Source organism: Amyelois transitella, chromosome W, assembly GCF_032362555.1.
Source record: "Amyelois transitella isolate CPQ chromosome W, ilAmyTran1.1, whole genome shotgun sequence".
Taxonomy (NCBI): domain Eukaryota; kingdom Metazoa; phylum Arthropoda; class Insecta; order Lepidoptera; family Pyralidae; genus Amyelois; species Amyelois transitella.
The window spans coordinates 4865475-4880778 of NC_083536.1; the positions used below are offsets into that span (position 1 = coordinate 4865475).

Consider the following 15304-nt stretch of genomic DNA (forward strand, 5'->3'; position numbering starts at 1 on the left):
TAAATTATATACAGACAGAATTATCACATAGCCCTTCCTCGAATTAACTCGTTTTGATTAGTGTTGGTTGTAGAGGTGTTATGCTGTATACTTTGATCTTCACTACCATCAAGAGCCTCAGCTGGCATATCTGTTGGAGCAGGTAGTTTAGCATGTATTGCAATATTATGCAATACACAACATGCGTTAATAATTCTGCTAGCCACGTAAGGCTGATAGTGAAGAACACGGTGTCAAAGCATACACCTCCAACGAGCCTTCAGTAATCCAAAACATCGTTCTATGCGAGATCTGGCTTGCACATGACGTCTGGTATATATTTCTTCTTGGGACCCTTGTTCAGCATCTAGTATAAGCGTCATCAACCAAGGTCGCTGTGGATATCCAGAATCCCCTGAAATTACATACTCAATAAATATTTTATCCTACTACTATTATAAAGGCGAAAGTTTGTATGGATGTTTGTTACTCTTTCACGCAAAAACTACTGAACCGATTACCATGAAATTTGGTATGTACGTAGCTGAAGACCCAGAATAACACATAGGCTACTTTTTATCCCAGAATTCCCGCGGGATTGATAGGGTTTCCATGCGGACGAAGTCGCGGGCGGCCTCTAGTTAAAAATAAATTGAAGAACTATAATGTATACTTGGGTGGCAAACAATGAATACTAATTTAATTTAGTTGATTTCCAATAGTTTATAGAAGTAGATGTATTATTTAAATGAAATACTTTACATATGTTTATTCCATATAAGTTTTTTATCTATTATGGTTTGCAATGAAATATAAGAAAAAATGTCTTACATACCTAATAACCAAACATGTTCACCACTTTCATGAAGCCCTCGCATGAAAGTCTCTACATGACTAGCGGACCATATGTGGGAGTCATGTGTAGCACCACCAAATTTTGAATTGACATTAACTATTTTTAAATCGAAATCGCATATCTGGGGAAAAAATATACAAAACAATTTGTTTTGGGGATATAACAATTGATAAAAAGTTATATAATACTCAATCTGTGTGATTTGTCCCTATATATTTATTTACATGTGATACCTTTGACAGGTATATTCAGGCCATTTGAATTGAATTAACACTTTATTGCACAACATATAAAGAGTAGTATATTTAGGTGTTTTGATAATAAAAATTAAGTCTAGTTTCTTACCACTTGAACATTTAATGAATGATATCCTTTTCTATTAAAAAATGAATATTCATCCTCCTCTGGTCTTACTATAGCTATATGGGTACAATTAATGCACCCAATAATTCCAGGCAAATTATGTCTTATATGGAATCTGGAAATGTTAACAATTTTATAACAAATACTGGCTGTAGGCCTAGGTGACAAATATTAAGAAAGGTTTTATATCTTTATAATTACACTTACTTCTCTTTGATTAAAGATCTCTCATGTGGTGTTTGTGGAAACACTATCCACCTGCTGACCAGCCAATTGTGATTTAAAGAATTCACAACCTCCCTGACACAGCGACTTGTAGTCCGCTGTGTCAAATATTGTCCCACACCTACAATTGTCTGGTATGACCCTGTGGCTAAAAAGCTTAGAGTACACAGCACCTGAAAAACAGTAATGTCTCTGCATACTCGTGTGGTTTTCTTTATAGGATTAGACTATAGAAATTTCTATAAGTATTTTAAGTTTAGAGATAAGTATACTTATTTCCCTATGAGGTTAATCCTTATGAAAGTTCTTACCTTCACTTCCAGGGAAATTTCATTGGATCCTTTCAATCCAGTATATCTTTTTAGTTCGTCGCATAATCGTCGAAAAGTTTTTTTATTAAGCCTGAAATGTTGTATAAACAACAATTCCGGCATATCTTCAATCGTTTCCATATGTCTTCTTGAAGAAAATCGCCTTTGACGCCTCACCCAGGTATTCTCATTATGTGCAGCCCACAATAAACGTAAAGCATGCATTTTTATATAAATAAAACTGTATTAACGCAACGTAGCCCTTGTACACAAATCACAGCTGACTGTAATTTTCGGCCATTTTGTAGCGATATCGACAGCCCCCAAGCTTTCGTTATTATGGCGAACACATGTCGAATCGAACGATCGCTCCCGAAGAGAAAGCGAACGTCAAAAGTGCCGCTTGGCTACGCATTTGTATTGAAATAGGCGAATAAACAATTCGCTAATTGACGATTTCGTTTCGTTTTCGACATGAATGTAAACATTGTCTACCAATTTTGTTATCGATCTCGATCGATCACGTGATTTAGCGAAGGCTTATGTCATCCCATACATTTTTTTATTGTCGAACCTCGTCATCGTTTTCAAAATGTTACTTTGTCTAAGCCCCCTGGATTAGAATATAGGCTACTTTTTATCCTGAAATTCTATACCAAGGGGATGAAATAGGGGGTGCAAGTTTGTTTGGAACTTCGTCATTTTTGAATCGATATAAAAATCTATAAATAATTAATTATCATATTTATTATGATTGAAAAAATAGCATTTTATTGATTAAATAAATTATGCTTTGTTTATTTATTTAGTTCCCGTGGTTTAGATATTTATTTTTTGCCCACCCGATACGAGATGGCGCCTCATGAGAATTTAAGACATAACACAATTGTAGCCGCTGGCAAAATTTTTAATCCATACATCCATACATATAATAAAACTGTAACTGAACATTGTCTGTACATTGAAGATATTTAAGAAAAAATATTGTAAGGGGTCTTTTTAGGGTCAACTAGCTGTGCCTGCGACTTCGTCCGCGTGGAATTGTTATTTTGAGCATCATTGAAGCCCACAAGGATGAATAATTTTCCCCGTTTTTTTTTCACATAGTCCATTTTTTGTTTTCTCGTTAAAGTTGCAGCGTGATGTTATATAGCCTAAAGCCTTCCTCGATAAATGGTATATTCAACGCAAAAATAATTTTTCATTTCGAATCAGTAGTTCCTAAGATTAGCGCGTTCAAACAAACAAACTCTTCAGCTTTATAATGTTAGTATAGATTATGCAAAAAAATTGATGAACCTACGTGAGTGCTTGTTTGAGGATGCTATTCAATCACGCAAATTCTATTGGATGGATTTTGATGAAACTTACGTACACGGGAAGAATAATGCCTGGAATAGAACATAGTTTATTTTTCTTACAAAAGCAAAGCTCGGAAGCGCAGCTGTTAAAAAACGAATAAATTCTAAAGACAAAAAAAGGAAATTATAATAATGGAAAGTTAAAGTACCTATCTCTTTGTTTACAACATTTGCTGTCTTGCCCATTGGAGACATCACAAATTAACTGTCACAGCTGGTGACCCGCGAGCAAGCGACGTAGAGCTGTCCGTGTGAGAAGCAAATCGTCCTGAGGTCGACTCCGGCTGCTCCAAGTGTTTGACCTTGCGATTTGTTAATTGTCATCGCGAAACATATAGCCATTGGAAACTGTACACGCTTAATTTGAAATGGAAAATTGTTGGGAATGAGCGGAATGCGCGGTATAAAAACAATTTCACCCGCTGCACAACTAGTAAGAATTTTAGCTTCTACTATAATGTTATGAAGCGACACCACTTTAAGGCAGTCCCATTACAAAATGGAATGTCTACTTTTAGAGCAATTGTATGCGCGGGCAGTCCAGATGCCGAAAGTGAATTAAGGAACTATACCGAATAAGTACCGATGCTGCAAGCATCGGTACTATCTAATTTTGCCAGCGGCTACAATCACGTTATTTCTTAAATTCTCGTGGCGCCATCTCGTATCGGATGGTCAAAAAATAAATTTCTAAACCACGGGAACTAAATCAATGGTGAAATGGTAAGTACTGGCGTTACTACATGTGTGTTATTCCTGCTAATCTTGAGGAGCATGGCAACCGTCGCCGATGCGGGGCGCGTCAAACTACCTACATAAACAAAATTCTTCTCAAAGATGTAGTGAAACGGTAAGTGCTGGCGAAACTAAATCTATATATATAAAACTCTTCCGTTACTGAGTGACTGACTGACAGACAACGCACAGTCGAAACTACTGGTCGTAGACAGCTGAAATTTGGAATGTAGGTTCCTTGGGATATGTAGGGGAGCACTAAGAAAGGATTTTTGGAAATTCAACCCCCAAGGGTGGGAAAAGGGGTAAAAACGTTTCTATGAAAAATCTTATTCCTTGGGTTTATAAACTTGAAACTTGGCATGAACACTTACATAAGCAAGTAAATATGTTTGACATTATAAGTTTTTTCAAACTACCCTCCAATCGTGATTTAGGGGGTGCGATTGGGTGACTGATTTATTAACGCACAGCCGAAACCGCTCGGTATAGGAGTCTGAGATTTTGAACAGAGGTTCCTGTAGTAACATAAGTGAGCACTAAGAAGGGATTTTTGAAATGTCAACCCCCAAGGGGGGGAAACGGGATAAACTGAGCCGGGGCTGCGGGAAAGTTCTAACGAGATGCCGTGGCCCCGGAACGCAAAGGGCAACTGAAGGAACGAGGTGGGTTTTAGTCAGCAAAAGTCTGACACTCCCTTCCGTTCCACCCAGAGCGGGAGAGGTCATTTGATGATTTCCCATCCTTAAAAAAAAAAAGACTTTGTATGACAACTTTCAGTCGTCTCTTTAACATACATAATAACATACATAATTATGTACATACATGCATAACATTAATAACATCACGCCTTTAAATCCCTATTTTGTGTTAACACTACCCATACAAACAGCTACGAAATTTGTCCGCATCCATTTTCACCTAAATTCTTAACGTTAATGAGATTTACTTTTCATTATCAGGTCAACCTAATAGCCTCACATGTACGTATAACTTCGTAAGAATTTTCTTTCAACTCCTAACCGTTGAGGAGTTGTACCTTCCATCATCAGCTCATTCACATGGGATGATGACTATCAGACGCAAATACTTAAACAGATCTTTGAAATTGTCAAAAACGTAATTGCCTGTAAATTTGAGGTTTGCCCTTGATTTCCCTGGAATACCATCATCAGATCCTGACTAGGTAACAACGGGACCAACTTGAAAGTATACTCTACCGAACAAAAAAAGAATCACGTAAATCGGTCCATAAATCTCGGCGTAATCGGTATGCATAAATAAAACACCCGAATTTTATTTTCTACTACCTGTGGAAGAAAAAGCCCTGTCGAGATCATAAATTACGCTAACGCATAAAAAACGCTATATATAACCGAATTACACGTGGGCGAAGCCGCGGGCGGAAAGCTAGTTAATTATATAATTTAAACTTCTTTTATTCATTGACTAGCTTTCCGCCCGCGGCTTCGCCCACGTGTAATTCGGTTATATATAGCGTTTTTTATGCGTTAGCGTAATTTATGATCTCGACAGGGCTTTTTCTTCCACAGGTAGTAGAAAATAAAATTCGGGTGTTTTATTTATGCATACCGATTACGCCGAGATTTATGGACCGATTTACGTGATTCTTTTTTTGTTCGGTAGAGTATACTTTCAAGTTGGTCCCGTTGTTACCTAGTCAGGATCTGATGATGGTATTCCAGGGAAATCAAGGGCAAACCTCAAATTTACAGGCAATTACGTTTTTGAAAATTTCATAGATCTGTTTAAGTATTTGCGTCTGATAGTCATCATCCCATGTGAATGAGCTGATGATGGAAGGTACAACTCCTCAACGGTTAGGAGTTGAAAGAAAATTCTTACGAAGTTATACGTACATGTGAGGCTATTAGGTTGACCTGATAATAAAAAGTAAATCTCATTAACGTTAAGAATTTAGGTGAAAATGGATGCGGACAAATTTCGTAGCTGTTTGTATGGGTAGTGTTAACACAAAATAGGGATTTAAAGGCGTGATGTTATTAATGTTATGCATGTATGTACATAATTATGTATGTTATTATGTATGTTAAAGAGACGACTGAAAGTTGTCATACAAAGTCTTTTTTTAAGGATGGGAAATCATCAAATGACCTCTCCCGCTCTGGGTGGAACGGAAGGGAGTGTCAGACTTTTACTGACTAAAACCCACCTCGTTCCTTCAGTTGCCCTTTGCGTTCCGGGGCCACGGTATCTCGTTAGAACTTTCCCGCAGCCCCGGCTCAGTTTATCCCGTTTCCCCCCCTTGGGGGTTGACATTTCAAAAATCCCTTCTTAGTGCTCACTTATGTTACTAAAGGAACCTCTGTTCAAAATCTCAGACTCCTATACCGAGCGGTTTCGGCTGTGCGTTAATAAATCAGTCACCCAATCACACCCCCTAAATCACGATTGGAGGGTAGTTTGAAAAAACTTATAATGTCAAACATATTTACTTGCCTATGTAAGTGTTCATGCCAAGTTTCAAGTTTATAAACCCAAGGAATAAGATTTTTCATAGAAACGTTTTTACCCCTTTTCCCCCCCTTGGGGGTTGAATTTCCAAAAATCCTTTCTTAGTGCTCCCCTACATATCCCAAGGAACCTACATTCCAAATTTCAGCTGTCTACGACCAGTAGTTTCGACTGTGCGTTGTCTGTCAGTCAGTCACTCAGTAACGGAAGAGTTTTATATATATAGATTGAAAAAATAGCATTTTATTGATTAAATTAATTATGCTTTGTTTATTTATTTAGTTTCCGTGGTTTAGATATTTATTTTTTGCCCACCCGATACGAGATGGCGCCTCATGAGAATTTAAGAAATAACACAATTGTAGCCGCTGGCAAAATTTTTAATTAATTATATAATTAAAACTTCTTTTATTCATTGATTTAGTTTCGCCAGCACTGACCGTTTCACCACATCTTTATAATAGAAGAATCATAACATTATAATAGAAGCTAAAATTCTTACTGGTTGTGCAGCTGGTGAAATTGTTTTTATACCGCGCATTCCCCTCATTCCCAACAACATTCCATTTCAAATTAAGCGTGTACAGTTTCCAATGGATATATGTTTCGCGATGACAATTAACAAATCGCAAGGTCAAACACTTGGAGCAGCTCTACGTCGCTTGCTCGCGGGTCACCAGCTGTGACAGTTAATTTGTGATGTCTCCAATGGGCAAGACAGCAAATGTTGTAAACAAAGAGATAGGTACTTTAACTTTCCATTATTATAATTTCCTTTTTTTGTCTTTAGAATTTATTCGTTTTTTAACAGCTGCGCTTCCGAGCTTTGCTTTTGTAAGAAAAATAAACTATGTTCTATTCCAGGCATTATTCTTCCCGTGTACGTAAGTTTCATCAAAATCCATCCAATAGAATTTGCGTGATTGAATAGCATCCTCAAACAAGCACTCACGTAGGTACATCAATTTTTTTGCATAATCTATACTAACATTATAAAGCTGAAGAGTTTGTTTGTTTGAACGCGCTAATCTTAGGAACTACTGATTCGAAATGAAAAATTATTTTTGCGTTGAATATACCATTTATCGAGGAAGGCTTTAGGCTATATAACATCACGCTGCAACTTTAACGAGAAAACAAAAAATGGACTATATGAAAAAAAACGGGGAAAATTATTCATCCTTGAGGGCTTCAATGATGCTCAAAATAACAATTCCACGCGGACGAAGTCGCGGGCACAGCTAGTAGAAAATAAAATTCGGGTGTTTTATTTATGCATACCGATTACGCCGAGATTTATGGACCGATTTACGTGATTCTTTTTTTGTTCGGTAGAGTATACTTTCAAGTTGGTCCCGTTGTTACCTAGTCAGGATCTGATGATGGTATTCCAGGGAAATCAAGGGCAAACCTCAAATTTACAGGCAATTACGTTTTTGACAATTTCAAAGATCTGTTTAAGTATTTGCGTCTGATAGTCATCATCCCATGTGAATGAGCTGATGATGGAAGGTACAACTCCTCAACGGTTAGGAGTTGAAAGAAAATTCTTACGAAGTTATACGTACATGTGAGGCTATTAGGTTGACCTGATAATGAAAAGTAAATCTCATTAACGTTAAGAATTTAGGTGAAAATGGATGCGGACAAATTTCGTAGCTGTTTGTATGGGTAGTGTTAACACAAAATAGGGATTTAAAGGCGTGATGTTATTAATGTTATGCATGTATGTACATAATTATGTATGTTATTATGTATGTTAAAGAGACGACTGAAAGTTGTCATACAAAGTCTTTTTTTTTTTAAGGATGGGAAATCATCAAATGACCTCTCCCGCTCTGGGTGGAACGGAAGGGAGTGTCAGACTTTTGCTGACTAAAACCCACCTCGTTCCTTCAGTTGCCCTTTGCGTTCCGGGGCCACGGCATCTCGTTAGAACTTTCCCGCAGCCCCGGCTCAGTTTATCCCGTTTCCCCCCCTTGGGGGTTGACATTTCAAAAATCCCTTCTTAGTGCTCACTTATGTTACTACAGGAACCTCTGTTCAAAATCTCAGACTCCTATACCGAGCGGTTTCGGCTGTGCGTTAATAAATCAGTCACCCAATCGCACCCCCTAAATCACGATTGGAGGGTAGTTTGAAAAAACTTATAATGTCAAACATATTTACTTGCTTATGTAAGTGTTCATGCCAAGTTTCAAGTTTATAAACCCAAGGAATAAGATTTTTCATAGAAACGTTTTTACCCCTTTTCCCACCCTTGGGGGTTGAATTTCCAAAAATCCTTTCTTAGTGCTCCCCTACATATCCCAAGGAACCTACATTCCAAATTTCAGCTGTCTACGACCAGTAGTTTCGACTGTGCGTTGTCTGTCAGTCAGTCACTCAGTAACGGAAGAGTTTTATATATATAGATTAAAAATTTTGCCAGCGGCTACAATTGTGTTATTTCTTAAATTCTCATGAGGCGCCATCTCGTATCGGGTGGGCAAAAAATAAATATCTAAACCACGGGAACTAAATAAATAAACAAAGCATAATTAATTTAATCAATAAAATGCTATTTTTTCAATCATAATAAATATGATAATTAATTATTTATAGCTTTTTATATCGATTCAAAAATGACGAAGTTCCATACAAACTTGCACCCCCTATTTCATTCCCTTGGGATAGAATTTCAGGATAAAAGTAGCCTATATTCTAATCCAGGTTACTAACTATATCTGTGCCGAATTTCGTTCAGATCCGTTCGGTAGATTTTGCGTGATGCGCGTACAAACACACAGACAGACAGACAGACAGACAAAAATTCAAAAAAAATTGTTTTGGCTTCTATTGACCCTAAAAAGACCCCTTACAATATTTTTTCTTAAATATCTTCAATGTACAGACAATGTTCAGTTACAGTTTTATTATATGTATGGATGTTTTTAATACTCACAGTGTCATATTCGTATTCTTAAAAGATGAAATAAGAAACAAAACGTTGCACTCGGGCGGGACTCGAAACAGCATCTTTTTGGCTAACCGAGCCAAATGCTCTTCCAATTGAGCTAGAGTGCTGTCGGCCCAACTGCGCGAAATTCATGGTCTGTTATTGGATACGTCACTGCGTTATGTCAAAGCCATCTACCCGCAGTAGATGTTTATTGAGAATTCTGGGACACTTTTGTGTCCCAGAATACTTAGACTCAGAATTCGAAGCCTCATCAGTGTTATCTGCTGTAGCTCCCCCAAAGAAAGCGAGCAAGAAAACGAGCCAGCGCAAAACCGTTGCTGCGAAGCAGACCCGAGACATACTACTCTGTCAAGAAAGTAGCAGGAAAAGATCAATAATACACAAACTGTTTGTTATCCATCCAAATTTATTTAATCACCTTCAAAATATGCTCCTTTAGAAACGATACACTTACGCCAACGAATAATCCAATCATCAAAATATTTTTTAAACGCTGTTTCCGGAATTGAGGTCAGTTCTCGCCGCGAATTCTCTTTTATGTCTTCTACCGATTGAAAACGGGTGCCACGAAGTGGTAATTTGAGTTTAGGAAAAAGAAAAAAGTCGGCTGGAGCCATATCTGGTGAATATGGTGGTTGCTCGATGGTATTTGTTGAGTGTTTGGTTAAAAATTCGTTCACAATGATGGCCTTGTGCGAAGGTGCATTATCATGGTGCAAAATCCAAGAATTTTCTTTCCACAAATCAGGCCTTTTTCGTCGGATTTGCTCTCTTAAACGCCGCATAACACTCAAATATTATTCCTTATTTACCGTTTGACCTTCCGGCAAGAATTCCGAGTGCACAACACCGCGATAGTCAAAGAAAACAGTCAACATGACTTTGACTTTTGAACGACTTTGGCGTGGTTTTTTCGGTTTCGGTTCAGTTGGAAGGCGCCACTCCGAAGCTTGTTGACTAGTTTGCATGTCAAACTCGTAAACCCACGTCTCGTCACCAGTAACAATGCGTTTCATGAATGTTGGGTCGGAATTGACTCGTTCTAGCATGTCCTCAGCGACTCTCATGCGATTGAGTTTTTGAAAAAAATTCAGGTCTTTTGGGACTAGCCGAGCGGCAACATGTTTCATACCCAAATTATTAGTTAAAATGGTACGGATCGACTCGTGAGATACAGAAAGTTCGGTGGCTATCTCTCTCAAAGTTGAATGAGGATTTTCAGTCACTATTTCCTTCACTTTTGCGATGTTAACTTCAGTTGCAGACGTTGATGGCCTACCAGAGCGAGGCAAATCTTCCATCACATCTCGACCGCTTTTGAACGCTTTGTACCACTCATAAGCACGAGTTTTTGATAAAGTCGATTCACCGTAAGCCTTCTGTAACATTTTCAGTGACTCCGAACACGATATTCCATTGGCAATGCAAAATTTAAGACAAACTCTTTGTTCGATGTTTTTATCCATTATGAAATTAGCAATTCACACTAGATATGATATAACTAAAAATAGCACTGTATTTAATGTAAACAACAGATGCAACTCAAACTCCGCACCAAAATGGAAAACAGTTGTGCCAATCTAACAACAAAAAAAAAAACAAAAATTTGAATTTGGAACCATAAATAAATAATCCATTCCCGATACTTTTCTGACTGAATGTATCGCCTTATCCAGAAATTGTTCGTAGCTTGGCTGCTGGATCGAAGCGCAAAGCTACGTCACCACCACCTGATTTTATCTCAACTAACAGGTAAATAATATAACTCCTTTTTTTTTGTCGCAAAAACATCAATTTACATTCTGTTCATCATTACTTTATTAATTTATTTTCTTGTTTAGGGAAAGAAGCCGGTCAAGGCTTGTTAACTCAACACAATTTTTCCTATGTCTCTTACTTGCAAAAAATAATTATTAAAATATATTACAAAATTAAACATATTTTTTATTTTTACAGAACAAAAAAGAACATTTTTAACATCCTCCAAGCTGAGGAAGCCGGTTGCAGCAAACCAAGGAATCGCGGTGGAGAAGTAACGTCAAGTTTCTCCAGCAAAGTTTTGACGGGGACCTCTCGACGTGCTTTGAAGACCGAGGGTGATTATTTTGTGGATCTTAAGGTCTACAAAACACAGGATTACGTGAACAACCCTGCTGATGCTCGGTATAAAAAGGCTCTTATAACGGTGAAGCTACAGTGTGATACGATGAATCCACAAAGTCTTGGGAATCACTACAAGCCTTCCTAGGACGAGCTTGGAGTCTATTTGAGGAGGTAGAACCCGTGTACTATAGTCACAAGGTTAATTTTAAGTAAAAAAATAAAACTCCTTCCTTCGGCATAAACTACCTATTACTTATATTTGTGTTAATTTACGTCTTTAATGTTTTCAATGTAAGTAGTGTAGTAAGAAATAAATCATTAATTATTCCTTTATTTTGGATTCAAGTTTAATCAAAAAATCCTTTACCATGCCTTTCTGTACTGTGTGTTACTCATCTATACACAATAAATCATGGGTTGGTCATTTGAGAAGCAATTTACATAAAAAGAATAATCATACTATAAAATATGATGATGGTATAGAAATGGTCAGCACTGCATTTCGAAATCGTATTTTAACTTACAAGATAATAGCGAATACTGAATCTCAATCATCCTCTTTAGATGTATTTTTTAATGAAATTCATGATAAGTTAAAATCGCTTTTAGATAAATACCTCGGACAACACACGTGTGTGAAAGTGAATTTTGATTTATTTGGTACATTCGTACAATTCAAAGATAACTCGCAATCAGTTAAGTCATTTATTACCAAAAACAAAATATTATATTTTGATTATGATTTCAACAAATTGTATTTAAAGACAGTTTTGAAATTTAAAAAAAAATATTGAGGAATTCGAACATCGCGACAGTGGGTGGTCATTTTTAAACATTTTATATATGGAGGTCAATCTTAATAAATACCAACCTCTAGCCGGTTCCAGTTTTATAAGTTTACCTAAATCAATTTAATCTAAAAAAGCATGTTTAAATATTATAAATAAGGATCAGTATTGCTTTTTATGGTGCGTGACAGCAGCTTTATATCCAACCAAGAAACGGCCTAACAGAACATCGTCATATCCACATTTTTACGATCTTTTTGATACAAGCGGTATGTCATTTCCTGTTACTTTTCATGACATAAAAATTTTTGAAAAAAATAACTCAAATATTAAGTTTATCATATATGGTTTAAAAAATAACAAATCTATTGTAGGCCCTTTATACAAATCAGAAATGGATAGGAACAGAAATTTCAAAATTATTCATTTACTCTTTTTAGAAAATAAAAATTCCTCTCATTATTGTTTAATAAAAGACTGTTCTAGACTTTTTAGAAGTCAAATCACATCACATCACGGTAAGGTTTATTTTTGTGATTTTTGTTTACTAAATTTTGGGACTTTAGAAGAAGTTGACACTCATCCATGTGGAGGTGTAGTGACCGTTTTGCCTGACAACGGGTCACTGATACAATTTAAAAATTATGAGCGTAAACAAAATATGAGTTTGTATTTATGCTGATTTTGAATCAATGCTCCAAACGTACGCTGACATAAGCTGCTCTTCTAATAACACCATGACTTTGAACAAACACACACCTATAGCGTTTGCATACCATATTGTTTGTTGTGACAATACTGACTATAATAGTTACGTATCATACCGAGGCCCAGATTGTGCTAGAAGGTTTGTAGAGTCTATTATCAAAGACGTAAAGAAAATATATGATATAGTTAACGAACCAGTCCCAATGATATTGACTGATGATGATGAAACGGAGTTTATCAAAGCAACTCGCTGCCATATTTGTAACAACTTTGTATTTTCGGACCGGGTACGCGACCATTGTCGTGTTACCGGTCGCTACAGAGGACCTGCCCACCCACAATGCAATTTGCAATTTAAACGTCCCTCGTTTGTACCCATCTTTTTCCACAACCTAGCCGGTTATGATTGTCACTTATTCATTAAAGCTTTGGCTGAAGTTCCTGGTGACATAAAAATTATACCCAAAACTAAAGAAAACTATGTTTCATTCACCAAATTTGTACCGGTTTCAAGTGATCAGTTTTATCAGCTTCGTTTTGTTGATTCATTTATATTTCTAGCTACAAGTTTAAGTAAATTATCAGATACTTTGAAACCAGATGACTTTAAATACCTTAAAAAATTTTACCCCTGTGATGAGAAATTTCAGTTACTTACTCGTAAAGGTGTATATCCGTACGAGTACATGAGCTCTTGGGAACGTTATTAAGAAAGTCAACTTCCACCAAAAGAATTATTTTACAGTTCGCTGAATGACGAACATATCTCCGATGAGGATTACAGGCATGCGAATTTAATTTGGTCAACCTTTAAAATTTCTGACCTAGGTTCATATACGGATCTCTATTTGAAAACTGATGTGCTATTACTATCAGATATTTTTGAAAATTTTCGTCGGACTTGCAAACAGCATTATCAGTTGGATCCAGCATTTATTTGACCGCACCTAGTCTATCTTTTGATGCAATGTTGCTTAAAACAGGCGTTCAGTTAGAACTTATCAATGATTTATCTATGATTCGAATGTTACAACAGGGCATTCGCGGCGGTGTGTGCCTATGTTCCCATAGACATGCTAAAGCAAATAATTCTTTCTTATCTGATTACAAACCCTTAGAGCCTATATCGTATATTACTTATATCGACTGCAACAATTTATATGGGTTCAGTATGTGTCAATATTTACCATTATCCAATTTTAGGTTTCTTAATCAAAATGAAATCAATACATTGGATATAATTCAAGTAGAAAATGATGCTGACTATGGGTTTATACTAGAGGTAGACCTAGTTTATCCTAAGCACTTGCATAATTTACATAATGATTTACCATTTTGTCCAGAAAAATGCATTCCACCTGGTGGTAAAAATCACAAACTCATACTCACAACTCTCTTATATGATAAATTTTATTATGTAATTCATTACATTCATTTAAAAACTTGTTTAAAACATGGACTGATTTTGAAAAAAATACATAGGGTAATAACATTTAGACAAAGACCGTATTTAAAACAATATATTGATTTGAATACTACTTTAAGATAAAAAAGTTCATCCGCTTTTGAACAAGATTTTTTTAAACTGTTGAACAATAGCGTTTTTGGAAAAACTTTAGAAAACAATGAGAAGCGAGTAAATGTGCACCTGGTTAATCAGTGGGATGATAATGAAAATCTTACTAAAAAAAGAAATTGTGCTCAAAAACTTATCGCACGTCCAAATTTCCACAGTGCAACAGTTTTTTCTGATAATTTAGTAGCTGTTCAATTAAACCATGAAGAAATTATTTTGAACAAACCCATTTACATTGTTTTTACTGTTTAAGAACTTTCTTAAAGTCATATGTATGATTTTCATTACTCAGTTATACAACCCCATTACAAAAGTCATGTTAAGATGTGTTACACTGATACAGATAGTTTTATATATCATATACAAACAAATAACTTTTATTATGATTTAAAAAAATACTTTTTACATTATTTTGATACTAGTAATTGTAAAAGTAATGAATATAGTTTACCAATTCAAAAAAAAAAAGTTCCTGGTCTATTTAAACTTGAAATGGGGACTAAAGTTATAACCGAATTTGTTGGACTTCAATCGAAGTTATATTGTATTAAAACCAATAGCACAATTAAAAAAAGCAAAAGGAATTAAGAGAAACATTGTGCGTGATTTTAATGTATCGGATTATGAAAAATCTCTGCATGAAGGTAACGTAATTCGTAAAACAAATATTTTATTTAAATCAATTAAACATGAAATTGTCCTATTTGTGTGATGATTGTGAAGAAGGTCTTAGACAAGTCCCAGATTTACGCAGACAAGTGACAATTCTCCAGCAACAGGTCCTAGACTTGCTGGCAAATCAAAACAACATAGTTAATTTGGACTCTGTTATTAATGAAAT

At 36.0% G+C, this 15304-nt stretch overlaps 1 protein-coding gene across 1 annotated transcript; it reads right to left on the reverse strand.

Moving 5' to 3' along the window:
* Positions 1 to 6: 6 nt before the first annotated feature.
* LOC132904246 (putative nuclease HARBI1) lies at positions 7 to 2245 on the reverse strand. Its single transcript, XM_060954170.1, has 5 exons — positions 1735 to 2245; positions 1406 to 1596; positions 1181 to 1313; positions 815 to 956; positions 7 to 394 (listed from the first exon to the last, which is right to left on the reverse strand). The coding sequence occupies exons 1-5, from the start codon at positions 1957 to 1959 to the stop codon at positions 234 to 236; spliced, it is 852 nt and encodes a 283-aa protein (XP_060810153.1). The 5' UTR covers positions 1960 to 2245; the 3' UTR covers positions 7 to 233.
* Positions 2246 to 15304: the final 13059 nt, after the last annotated feature.